This window comes from Gymnoscopelus braueri, assembly GCF_963280865.1.
Source record: "Gymnoscopelus braueri genome assembly, chromosome: 14".
Classification (NCBI taxonomy): Eukaryota; Metazoa; Chordata; class Actinopteri; order Myctophiformes; family Myctophidae; genus Gymnoscopelus; species Gymnoscopelus braueri.
The window spans coordinates 46,829,058-46,842,192 of NC_137619.1; the positions used below are offsets into that span (position 1 = coordinate 46,829,058).

The 13,135-nt window shown below is 40.3% G+C and overlaps 1 protein-coding gene across 2 annotated transcripts in view; it reads right to left on the bottom strand.

The window, feature by feature from the left end:
• The window catches only part of ogdhl (oxoglutarate dehydrogenase L), a gene marked incomplete at both ends in the record, with an annotated part of 55,678 nt that overhangs the window by 23,506 nt on the left and 19,037 nt on the right, over positions 1-13,135 (bottom strand). For both annotated transcript variants that reach the window (XM_080450104.1, XM_080450105.1), the window contains 8 exons: positions 2,480-2,608; positions 3,501-3,603; positions 7,388-7,540; positions 8,426-8,605; positions 9,409-9,537; positions 10,471-10,650; positions 11,059-11,149; positions 11,803-11,949. In XM_080450104.1, the coding sequence (XP_080306230.1) occupies positions 2,480-2,608; positions 3,501-3,603; positions 7,388-7,540; positions 8,426-8,605; positions 9,409-9,537; positions 10,471-10,650; positions 11,059-11,149; positions 11,803-11,949 (1,112 nt within the window). The remainder of the gene's footprint in view (positions 1-2,479; positions 2,609-3,500; positions 3,604-7,387; positions 7,541-8,425; positions 8,606-9,408; positions 9,538-10,470; positions 10,651-11,058; positions 11,150-11,802; positions 11,950-13,135) is intronic.

A 13,135-nucleotide genomic window follows, 5' to 3' on the forward strand; every position in this document is an offset into this window, starting at 1 on the left:
GGAAGTGATGCCCACAACGCCCTAGGAAACTTGTGGATAGGGAACGGGCGTAGGGCGGAGACTCGCCCAGAATTACGCAGTTCCGGTCGCCGTTTTGGAGTCCAAGTACATTTACTCAAGTACTGCACTTAAGTACAATTTTGAGGTACTTTTAATTATACTGGAGTATTTCCAATTTTCCAATACATTTACTTCTACTCCACCACATCTCAGAGGCAAATATTGTACTTTTTACTCCAATACAATTATTTGAAAACTTCACGTTACTAGTTACTTTGTAGATTTGAATTATTACGATACAAGCTGAACAGGGGACGGGGCGACACATTATGAGAAGTGAGGGTTTGGGATGGGAACACAGAGAGAGAGGAGGGAATGTACAGTATACGTATAAAAAGCAATGGGCCGCTATGCTCTATTGTAATTAACCCATTCAGACCGGGAACGCATTTGTGTGTCATTTTAACACTTATTTGGCTATTCAAAAAATAACAGATCCACAAGGCACAGAGTGCCACGCTATCAGCTTGTAGATCTGCTATTTTTTTTCAATTTGTTGCAAATCTTTGAATATATTTATATATATATTATTTTAAAGCAAACATTTGTAACTCAAATAGTTGCTTCTGGGGATTCTACACATGTCTTCTAAATTTTTTTTTTTTTTATTATTATTAAAAATATGTTGCTATAATAACAGTGGTTCTCAAACTTTTTTATGTCAAGGACCCCCCAAAATGATATGTATATTTGACCGCGGACCCCCATCTCAAAATATTTTGTTCCAGGGACCCCCCAGAAGCAAAGATTCAAGTTAAAAATGTTTGCGTTCCCGGTCTTGAAGGGTTAAAAACATCTGTGGCACTCTAAAAGAGTGAGTCACACCAGCTGTGCGGTGCAGACACCTGCCACGCCGGAGCGATGGCTTCACAGGTGAAGCGCTTTTATCGACTCTCTGAAGATCATCACGGCAGACATTATGTCTATATGCACAGCAATTTAAGAAAATACTGTCTCTGTCCGTCGGGTGGAAACCTCATACGTCACTTTTACCGTCACTTTTCAGGATTCTAATTCAGAAATAGCACACGTAGCAGATCTACAAGCGGTTCGAGCTTGTAGATCTACTACTTTTGAACATTTTCGAAAAATCTTGAAGTGTCTTCTGGGGGTCCCTGGCACAAAATGTTTTCAGATGGGGGTCCGCGGCCAAATGTATTATCAATTTAGGGGTCCTTGGCATGAAAAAGGTCGAAAACCCCTGAAGTAGAGCATTAATTTACAAAAAAAAAACGCAAAAAGTTTAAATATGGAGATAAGAGGTTTCTGCCCGACAGCAACGATATACTGTATATTTTTAAAAAAACAGTCAAGTGGCCCTGATATTTCTCCCCTATAATTGTCTGTAATGTGGTATGACATTGTACGTCACTCCGCTATGGTAACCAGGCAGATTAGGTTCCTTTTCACGAAGGTGATGGAAAGTGAAAGTGAGCACAGTGACGTCTTAGAGAGCTTGCATGTCCCCGGTTTTGCCGCGTGACGCAGTCGTTCGACGGAGCATGAATTAGACATTACTCTTCTACACCTATAGAAATCTAATCCATAGATCCCGTCACAGTCAGTGCGACCGTAACTCCGGACGATGCCAGAGTATGCCAGTCTGAAACTGCCAGAGTAAATTGTAATAATGTCACCCCAGTGTCAGCGAAAACTAGCTACCTTTGAAAAATCATGGAAGTTTTTCTGTGAATGCTATCCGCACGGTGATCCCCTCATTACACACACAGGGGTCTCGTGGGGGGGGGGGAATTATAAGATAGCGGTAATCCGTTCCATAGTTGTGGCAAGTTGAAAATAGCATGTTTTGCCAAAAATACATAGTAAAAAAAAAAGTACACAGGAGCCGAGATAAAGCATTTTTAAGTAATAAGTTAACCAGGGAGTGAATGGAGCAGTACATCTTCGGATCGCCTTATCTCTGGTTCTGTGTGAAAAAAATCAACGTAAAAAAATTGTCACGTTTTTCTTTCAAAACTCGTCCAAACTCGGCGTTGGCAGGCTGAGCCATAGTAGAATTTGACGAATTAATTCGTCCATGGCAATTAATGAGTTAAAAAAAGTTGGAATTCACAGTCAAAATGTCACTTGTTACACAGATACCCCCTTTTTTTATCATTATTAATATCACTAGTATTATCACCATTATAATTTAGCATTATCAGTATTAGTATATTTTGCTTTGTTTATTTCCGTTTGTAAAAGTCAAACGACACACATTGATAAATATAGATATATGGACTCATGTCAGACTTAGATTTGTGTAATTATGTTTTTTGTTTAAACACATTTTAATTTAGTTTGTAACACTGGGTGTATATAAAAACAAACCAGGGTAGCTCTATAAGACCATCACACTGACCAGGGTGAATCTATAAGACCATCGACCAGGGTGGATCTATAAGACCATCACACTGACCAGGGTGGACCTTGAAGTCGTCCAGAGGAGCAGAGCTGGCGGTGTGACCGATGTGCTGCAGGATCGTCTCGTCCAGGCCGGTGGGAGGACAACTCATGCTCTTTGGCTCGCCCTGAGCTGTGAAGAATTCTGCAGAGAAAGGAGAGGAGACCGTGTGTGTGTGTGTGTGTGGGCTGTCAAACGAATATTCGATATTCGAATATTATTCGAATATTGGGAAAATATGTATATTCGAATATGAAAATTAATATTCAAATATAAAAATAATAATAATAAAACATTATTTTTTTAATGTTTATTTGACAGGGACAATACAAAAAACAATGTATCAAGTTATAAAAACAAACAAAAGATATGTTTTATTGGATCCGAGCACTCGATACATTGTTTTTTGTACTGTTTCTGTCAACCAAAAACAATATATTTTTATATATATATATTTTTATAATAATAATAATAATATTCGAATATATTCGAATATCTGCCAATTTTTAAGACCAATATTCGAATATCATTTCTGAGGAAAGTTGACAGCCCTAGTGTGTGTGCCCCAACCCATTCAATCCGAGAAAGCATCTCTGTCATTTATAGATGGGCTATCTTTGGGCTATTCAAAAACAGCAGATCTACAAGCTCATAGCGCGGCACCGAGTGCCGCGCTATGAGCTTGTAGATCTGCTGTTTTTGATATCAATCAATCCAAAAAACAGAAGAGCATAATAAAAGTATATTTATACTAATGTGATCTTTTAAAAGCTGGAATAGGGGGAGGGAGGGAATCCGGGTTGGCGGCGGTGAGGGTGATATTTGTCACTGCACGTACTCCTACAGCCTGGGGCGGCACCTGGCTGTCAGCAGGGAGTGCCGGGCGGGAGGAGTAGGACGGAGGCTCTACGTCCTCCCGGTGGGGGCTCCTCAACAGCAGTGACAACACACAGAAATGCGTGTGGAGGAATCAATTGGCATAGCAACAAAATTGGGGAGAAAAAAGGGGTAAAAATTAAAAAGGTTAGATTTGTACCAGGCCAGGGGGAGTCTAGCCAGCGGCGGATGTCGAGGATCTTCTCATCCTTGGAGCGAGCGTACGCCTCCTCACAGATCTTATCATATTTTGCAACTTCTTCCTGCAACCAAAATGAACGTTGGATGATGAGAACGATCGATTCATTACAGCCACACCACCGGTATACCGGTCAGCAGACATGGACTTATGTCAGGTATATCATTATCGTTGACATCAAAAGAACAACCGCACTCACGAGTTGTACGTTAAAAAAAAAATAGGGATGCATGATTAATCGGTCACCATATCATATCGGTATCAGCAATATCGGCCTTAAAAATGCAATATCGGTATCAAACTGATATCAAAGTAATAGCCAATATTTTATTTTATTATATTTCGGCTTGAATATGAAGCTGAAAAAGCCTTTTGTGACGATGAGGGCAACAGACTTAGTCAGCGTTTTCTGGGAACTAACATGTGCACCTGAAGGCTTAAGAATGAACTATATTTGAAGTCTGCATCTGCAGCCAGAATCACACTGTATAACAAGGTGTAAGGTAAACCTGAAAAGTGAACTGAAAAGTTGCGATATCGGTATCGGTTTCAGTCGATTTGATATGCAATTAATTGGTAATCGGATATCGGGGCAAAATTGTACTATTGTGCATCCCTACTTAGTTTTAAAGCATCTAATATGCCGCAGCAGCAGTCAATGGACACGTTTCGGCCGATTGGGCTTAGTCAGCAGTAACGAAAAAATGCTGACCAAGGCCAACAGGCCGAAGCGCGTCCGTTGCCCTGCTGTGGCATATTACATGCTTTAAAAGACGTTAAACTTGTGAGTGCGCTTGTTCTTTTCATGTCTAGTATTGCTTGGAATCAAGACAGTTGTTTTCTAGTTGAGCGCACCAGTAGAGCCTTTGAAGTCATTATCGGAGTACATGTTGACCGATATGAAATCAAAATGCAGTGCTACAGCTATAAATTGGAAATGGAGCATATGTTTCCATTCCAACAACATGGTATTACTGAAAACATTGCACCTGGCTATGGCTGCTATTGACAATGAATATATACCACCAACATAGCAGATCTACAAGCTCATAGCGCGGCACCGAGTGCCGCGCTATGAGCTTGTAGATCTAATATTTAAAAAAAATCTTGAACATTTGCGCAAATCTTTGAGTATATATATATTTTAAAGCGAACATTTGTAACTCAAATCTTTGCTTCTTTGGATTCTACAAATGTCTTCTAAATCTCTAACAGTTTTTTGAAAAAACGTATGTTGCTATAATATCAGTGGTGCTTAAAACCTTTTTCATGTCAAGGACCCCAAAAATTATATGTATTTGGCCACGGACCCCCATCTCAAAACATTTTGTTCCAGGGACCCCCAAGAAGCCAAGATTTGAGTTCAAGATGTTTGCTTTAAAAATACATATATTCAAAGATGTGCACACATTTTCACGATTTTTCAAAAATAGTAGATCTACAAGCTCATGTGCATATGAGCTTGTAGATCTGCTATTTTTGAATAGCCAAAGAAATCAAAAAATGACACAGATACGTTCCAGCTCTTAATGGATTAAGTACGGTACTCAAGTAAATGTATTTTGTTACTGCCCACCACTGACAGTATCATGTTTCTATTATTATTACGTCTGAGTATCTTTAGTTTCTGCCCAATAAGTCTATTATCATGTCTATGTAATAAGTATATTTGTGATATCAGAGTCTGTCATGCTTCTGCAGCATCACATCACACGAGCATGAGCCAGACAATCAAATACATTGCAATATCATTGCAATAAAAGTTTTCTTCTAGATGAATGTCTTCCGACTGACTGTCATCATTACATAGTTGTCCTACGAAGCGTGCTCTGCCTGTCTCCACTGCTAACTATATACTCTCCTCCATCAAGTTGTCAGAGTATAGCTCATTACAGCTGAGAGGAAGTTGTTGTTGCAAACAAGTTGATCGCTACCTGCAGTGGTGGAAAAAGTACTCAAATGTTTTACTTAAGTAAAAGTATCAATACTGCAATGTAGAAGTACTCTACTCTCTAGTAATTGTAGTGGAGTAAAAGTACTATATTTGCCTCTGAGATGTAGTGGAGTAGAAGTAAAAGTACTGACAACTGGAAATACTCAAGTACAAATATGTCAGAATAGTACTTAAGTACAGTACTTGAGTAAATATACTTAGTTACTTTGCACCACTGTTGATTGCTACCTGGCTAGTTTGTGAAAGGCAGAGCTGGAATGTCAATAAATAACGGCCCCCATCATTATCCGTTTTCAACAATACCAGTATAACTCTGTCAACAATCATATCGCACTTACTTTGCTGTGTTAGAGCTACTGTATCTACTGTGGTTATCCTATAGCTACAACAGCATCTGGCCTCTTTGCTAAAAAAATACGTTTGCGAATATCAGTCGAAATGATCAATATCAGATTGTCTGGTCGGGCAATGCAATACATAAAGGGATTTAGCCAAAGCGTTACTTTATTTCGGTTTTAGGGTTAGGGTTAGGCTTCGGTTAGGGTTATGTTATTTCATTCTTATTTTTGCCTGATTTTTGCTGATTCATTATCAAAAAATTAACTAAATAATCCTGCGCACATATATTATATATCATTTGCACACTTCCCAGAATTTCCCAGCATAACATTTGGGAAGGCTTAGCCTACCCTAGCCTTCACTACCCGACGCCTATGGTGTGTGTGTGTGTGTGTGTGTGTGTGTGTGTGTGTGTGTGTGTGTGTGTGTGTGTGTGTGTGTGTGTGTGTGTGTGTGTGCGTGTGCGTGTGCGTGTGCGTGTGTGTGGGGGTGCGTGTGCGTGTGTGTGTGTGCGTGTGTGTGTGTGTGTGTGTGCGTGTGTGTGTGTGTGTGTGAGAAAAACGCATAGCGATAGACAAAGCCAAAGAGAGAGAGAGAGAGAGAGAAAAAAATGGTGAAGGTTGTAAAAACAGAGAGAGAGGGGGGGGTTGGGAAGTGTACAGTATATAGTCTGCAGAAAACAGTGACCGTTCTGCCTCGGTGCATTACTTATTGTTTATGGGTTTTTTTTGTTGTGTTTTTTTTTTTGCAAGAGCAAAAACAAACAGGCCATACGACCGAAAGCCATGTCCATCACATACAGTGCTGCTACGTGAAGCATTTCTCTGCCGTCGCCCCCATAAAACAGCAGCCCTGGATGGATGTCGGCATTCCTCCTCCGCCCACAGTTGCAGTTTTTCGGACGGAGCGGCCCTTTTGAGTGATGTCACCGAGCGACCACCAGAACCTGAGGACTATTTCAACGTCAACCGCGAGAAAGCCATATATATGAAGGACCGCTATGAGACCCAGGCACTAAATTGAGGCTCAACTCGCAGGACTGCTGCTTCAACAAATACCAGCGGGGATATAAGGTGATATTTAACCCATTAAAACCGGGAAAGCATCCAAGTGTCATTTTAGATTTTAGCGTTGGCTATTCAAAAATAGCAGATCTACAAGCTCACAGCACGGCACAGAGTGCTGCGCTAAGAGCTTTAAAATTTACATTTTTACATTTTACAAATCTTTGAATATATATATTTTTCAAAGCGAACATTTCTAACTAAAATCTTCTAAATCCTAACTTTTTCCATGTCAAGGACCCCCAAAATTATACAAGCTCATAACGCAGCACCGAGTGCTACGAGCTTGTAGAGCTGCTATTTTTGAATAGCCATAGAAATCTTAAAATGACACACAGATGCGTTCCCCGGGTCTTAATGGGTTAAATGTGATTTAATGCACAAAGCACGGCAGATAGTGATGGCGAATAAAACGAGTCGGTACCGGTAGCAGCAGCCACTATACTGTATTACAAATGTATCTGGATCAAACACGGCCAAAGAGAGCCCACCTCAAACTCTTGCAGCGTGACCACGCCCCCGGCGATGAGCTTGTCGGAGTACTTCTTCAGCACGTGTTCCTGCTGGCGGATCTGCTTGTACATGAGGGGCTGGGTGAACATGGGCTCGTCCATCTCGTTGTGGCCAAAACGTCTGTAACACACCTGTATACACGCAAGCACACTTTTTAGTAACGTGGCATGGTGATCCCTAGTCAACAAACGACAAATGACAGGGTACTTTGTCATGTAAATAGAGATGAGAGACCAAAGAAAACAATCAATTGATAACATAGCAAATGACATTTGTAGACAAGCACTCAATATGTGTCTATCTAAATAACATAAACTAACATAACTTAAAGGGATAGTTCACCCCCAAAATGACTTTTTTTCTATCGATTAGTCCATCCATGAAGACTTGAATTCATGGATATTTTTTAGTTTTTGTCACATTTCTAAAATGTGTCAGAGAGGTGTCAGAGGTCATTCGATCATTCTGCAACAGTGGTTCTCAACCAGTGGTCCGGGGACCACCAGTCCTTGAGGTGGTTCCAGGTGGTCCCCAGCTAAATGATGGAGAGTTGGTAACCAAATGGACCCGTATAGATCTTAAACTCTTGAGAGCGTAAAATTAAACCAAATGGACCCTTACGGGTCCATTTGGTTTAATTCTACGCTCTCAAGAGTAAAATTATTGTTAAACATCTGCATTAATTAATTAAATGATTGTTAATTTGATCAACGTTTGCCTGTTGTCTCTCCTATTGGTACCAACATCAATACAGCATGGAATTGTGGACAAAATCGTATATCTAACTATAACAAAATATTTTAAGTCTTGGGTCTGAGAGTTAAAATCAAATGGTGGTCCGTGGGCCGAATAAATAATGGTCCTTGATATCAAAAGGTTTGAAAACCACTGTTCTACAGCTTGACAGTCAGGAGGGAGAAGAGTCTAGGACGTTTGGGGCAGTTAGTCAGGGTGTGTTATTAGGGAAAGGGAGGGGGGGGGGGGGGGGGCAGACGTCCTATGATGACTGACTGTACCAGGTCGATGACGACGTCCTTGTTGAAGGTGCTCCTCCACTCTGCGGCCACGCGGCACACGTACATGACCGCCTCGGGGTCGTCGGCGTTCACGTGGAAGATGGGCGCGTTCACCACCTTGGCCACGTCGGTGGGGTACGAGGAGGAGCGCGCCACGCGCGGGTCCGTCGTGAAGCCGATCTGAGACAGAGCCATCATAAACAATCAATTCAAAGAGGCAACAAAACAGTCTATTAAAAAGACCCACCTCTTCAGGAAACACTACCCATCCTCTCTGCCTGGCCTACTTGTTGTTAACTAGTTGTACGAACGCTTGTGTTATTGTTGTATTGTTTTATTGGATCTTGTTTAGTCGATACACTTATTTGTTTTAGCTCGTGCTCATTTGATTTTGCTATTGTTGTCTCATCTGTTTAAGGAAAGTAGGTAGCTGATATATTGCACTTTTACCTTAGCGCTAGGTATACTCTTGGTTGCTTGTTTTTTGCAGAAAATGCACTTAATACTTCTGGTGATTAGTAGTTTTCGTTCCCTACCTATGTTGAATGCACTTATTGTAAGTCGCTTTGGATAAAAGCGTCTGCTACATGACTGTAATGTAATGTAATGTATTAACTCAGTCATTCTCAACTTTTTTATTTATTTCACGGACCCGGTTTGATAGTTGTTTTTTTTTCTGCTTCGACTCCTGATCCCGACGACCTTTGCTGCGTGTCACCCCCTCCATCTCTCTCCCCATTTCCTGTCAGCCTACTTTCCCTATCCCTCTCTAAATAAAGGCATTAAAAAAGCAAATTTAATATATATATATTTATATGTATATACATACATTAAAAGATTTTCAAAATTGTTCATGATTTTTCAAAAAATAGCCCAAGAAATCAAAAAAATTACACAGATGCGTTCCCGGTCTTAAAAACAATGTCATTTATTGGCAGATGACTCAGATATATATTGTATCTCCTCTCATAGCGTATATATACCTGGTTGTTGACCACGACATGTATGGTGCCGTGCGTGGTGTAGGACGGCAGCTTGCTCAGGTGAAAGGTCTCGTACACGACGCCTTGTCCGGCGAACGCAGCGTCCCCGTGAATCAATATGGACATGACCTACAGTATAAGAGCACATTCAACCGTGAATCAATATGCACATGACCTGTAAGGCCGGTTTAAATCTCAAAAAATGTCCCAAAAGTTTTACCCAAAAGTAAAAGTACTCATTATGCAGAATGTCCCATTTCAAGTTGTATTCACCTGTTTCCTAGGCTGTGTGGGCATCACTTCCTGTCGATTTGATCCAATGAAATCCAATGAAACTGGTCAGATGACCAATGATATCCAATGAAATCGACAGGAAGTGGAAAACACACAGCCTAGAAAACAGGTGAATACACATCTTTTGAAAATAGTAGATCTACAAGCTCACAATGCGTCGCATCGCAACGCATTGTGAGCTTGTAGATCGGCTATTTTCAAATGGCCGAAATGTATATAGGGCTGAATTGGTTAATATACGTTTTGTAATAATAATACTTTACTTCTACTCCACTACATCTCGGATCCAAATATTGTACTTTTACTCCACTACATTTATTTGAAAACTTTAGTTCCAGTGGGGTAAAAGTACAATATTTGGATCTGAGATGTAGTGGGAAGTTTGAATTACTCAAGTTATTCAAGTAAAGTACAGATACCTCAAAATTGTACTTAAGTACAGTACTTAAGTAAAAGTACTTTTCACCACTGGTGACTGTTACCTTCAGAATGTCACAGTTACCTTGGGCGGCAGTGGCTCAGGGGTAGAGTGGCCGGGTAGAGTGAACTGGAAACCACAAGGTTCCCAGTTCGATCCCGGGCTCCCCCAGAGTTAGTGTCCTTGAGCAAGACACTGACTGAACCCCTAATTGCTCCCGATGAGCAGGTTGGTGCCTTGCATGGTTTCCTCCGCCATCGTTGTGTGAATGTGTGTGTGAATGGGTGAATGTAATGCACAATCTATGTAAAACGCTTTAGATAAAAGCGCTATATAAATGCACCATTTACCTTCTTGCCCTGTGTGTCTCCGCTGTAGAACTGCTCGGCCTTGGTCTTGCCCTGCACCACCGGGTCCACGGCCTCCAGGTGGGAGGGGTTGGCCATGAGCGACAGCGCGATGTTCTTGTCCGTCTCACGGTTGATCCTCTCGTGGAACATCCCCAGGTGGTACTTCACGTCCCCAGAGCCCTAACAGAACAGTGGTGGAAGAAGCGTTGTGAGCTTGTTGATCTGCTATTTTCAAATAGCCGAGGTATACAGTATATATGGCTGAGGTGGTTAATGTATGTGTTGTGATAATAATCAAAATCCACAAAGTAACTAGTAACTCAAGTTTTCAAATAACTGTAGTGGAGTAAAACATTTTCCTCTGCGATGTGGAGTAGAAGTAAAAGTATAGAAAAATGGAAATACTCCAGTAAAGTAAAACTAGCTCAACATTTTACTTAAGTACTTACTTGAGTACATGTACCCGGATAAACACCCAAATAAACAACAACGTGTCCCTAACAGCACCCAAACACACATCACAGTTCACAACACAACACTACACAACGCTTGTCTGTCTTCACAGTGAGGTGTCTAAGCAGCTCCTACCTCATCAGTAGCCTCTAGTTTGGGATCAAACTGGCAAAAGATCTGATCCAGTTCCTTACGAACCACGTTGGCCAAGACGTTCAGTCGACCCCTGCATGGTGGAAGAAGTAAAAGTATCAATACTGCGATGTAGAAATACTCTGTTACAAGTAAAAGTCCGGAATTGCTTGAGTGAAAGTACAAAAGTCTTGGCATCAAAATATACTTAAAGTACCAAAAGTAATAGTACTTGTTACGCAGAACGTTTCACAAGTTTTCAAAATAAAGTTTATAAAGATCTGCTATTTTTAGCGCAGCACAGAGTGCCACGCTATGTATGAGCTTGTAGATCTGCTATTTTTGAAGAAAAAAAAATCGTGAAAATGTGTGCAAAATCTTTGAATATATATATAGAGATGTTTAACTAAAATTTTTGCTTCTGGGGGTCCCTGGAACAAAATATTTTCAGATGGGGGTCCGCGGCCAAATACATATTTTGGGAGTCCTTGACATAAAAAAGTTGGAGAACCACTGATATATATAGCAACATATGTTTAAAAAAAACAAAAAAAACTGTTAGGATTTAGAAGACATTTTGTAAAAAATGTTACACGATTAAAAAAAAAAAATAGCAGATCTGCAAGCTCATAAGAGCTTGTATATCAGCTATTTTTGAATAGCCAAAGAAATCTAAAAATCTTAGGTCTTAATGGGTTCATGTCCAACGTGGTGAAGCACAGATGGTGAGGTGTATGGACGGTGTACCGGTGAGGCATGCCAATGATGACTCCTTCGATGCCGACGCTGCTGGACCTGTCGATGATCATCTTCAGAGCGGGGATGAGAACCTCACAGCCCTCCAGGCCAAAGCGCTTCTCTGAAGACCACTTCCTCGCCAAGAAGTCCTCGAACCTGCTCGCACGTTAAAACAAGGCGGGGTTGAATGAAGGCTTCGCGGCATTAAGCACACAGACATGTCTCTCGACTTTCGGAACGTTTCATAAAATATGCCGTTTATGAGTGGTGTAAAAGTAACTAAGTACATTTACTCATCAAGTACTGTACTTATACTGTAAGTACAATTTTGAGGTATTTTTTACTTTACTGGAGTGTTTCCAATTTTCTGCACTTTTACTTCTACTCCACTACATCTCAGAGGCAAATATTGTACTTTTAAGCTCCTTACACGCCGGGGGCGATTTTTTCATGCGAATAATACGTTTTTTTTAAAAACCTTATAAAGTCAATGCAAGCTTTCCACGGAGCGAAAAAGCGAAGCGAAAAAGCGTCTTTTAATTATTCGGAACGAGTCCGAATTTTGCGTATATTTGCATAATCGCCGGTGTGTAATGACCTTTACTCCACTACAATTATTACAATTGTTTCATAACAGCATCTGTTACAGTACATACTGCACTAGACCAGTGGTTCCGAAAGAGTGCTCCTTTTCTTTTTCGTTTCCTACATCTTTTTATTATTACTATTATTATTTCAAAAGATTTAAAATAATAATAAAATAAAATAAAGTCACAATGTTTCATAAATGAATAACAAATTCACAAATATAAAAAAAAAAAAATCATAAACAAAATACATTAAATTAAAATTAAAATCAAAGAATTTGCACATTTTTAAGTTGTTGTTATTTTAAATTTGCACACATTTAAAATAATAAATACCTTAAAGAAGTAGTTTGGGTCACGGGGAGACTGTGAGAATGTGTCTTTTGGGCCTCAAGCTAAAACGTTTGGGAGCCGCTATACTTAGACTGCCTTACATGATGAGGAGGTTTGATACATATAATATTTTAGAGATACTTTCAGAAGAATTCAAGTAAATATGACTACTGCCGTTTTCATAAAAGCTCAAGCAGCCCAACAGAGAGTCTACGTACAATGGAAAACCCCCTGAGCCCACCATGTGATTGAGGGGTCATAAGGTCAAGCACAGCTGCAGACCCTGATCTTGTGTCCTCTGTCAATGCTGCTGAACTCACTGGTATTTTTAATTGGTCTATCAACCAGTGTAAAGCACCAGCATGTTTAAACCAATTTAACCCTTTTTAGACGGGGAAAGAATCTGTGTAATTTTTAGATTT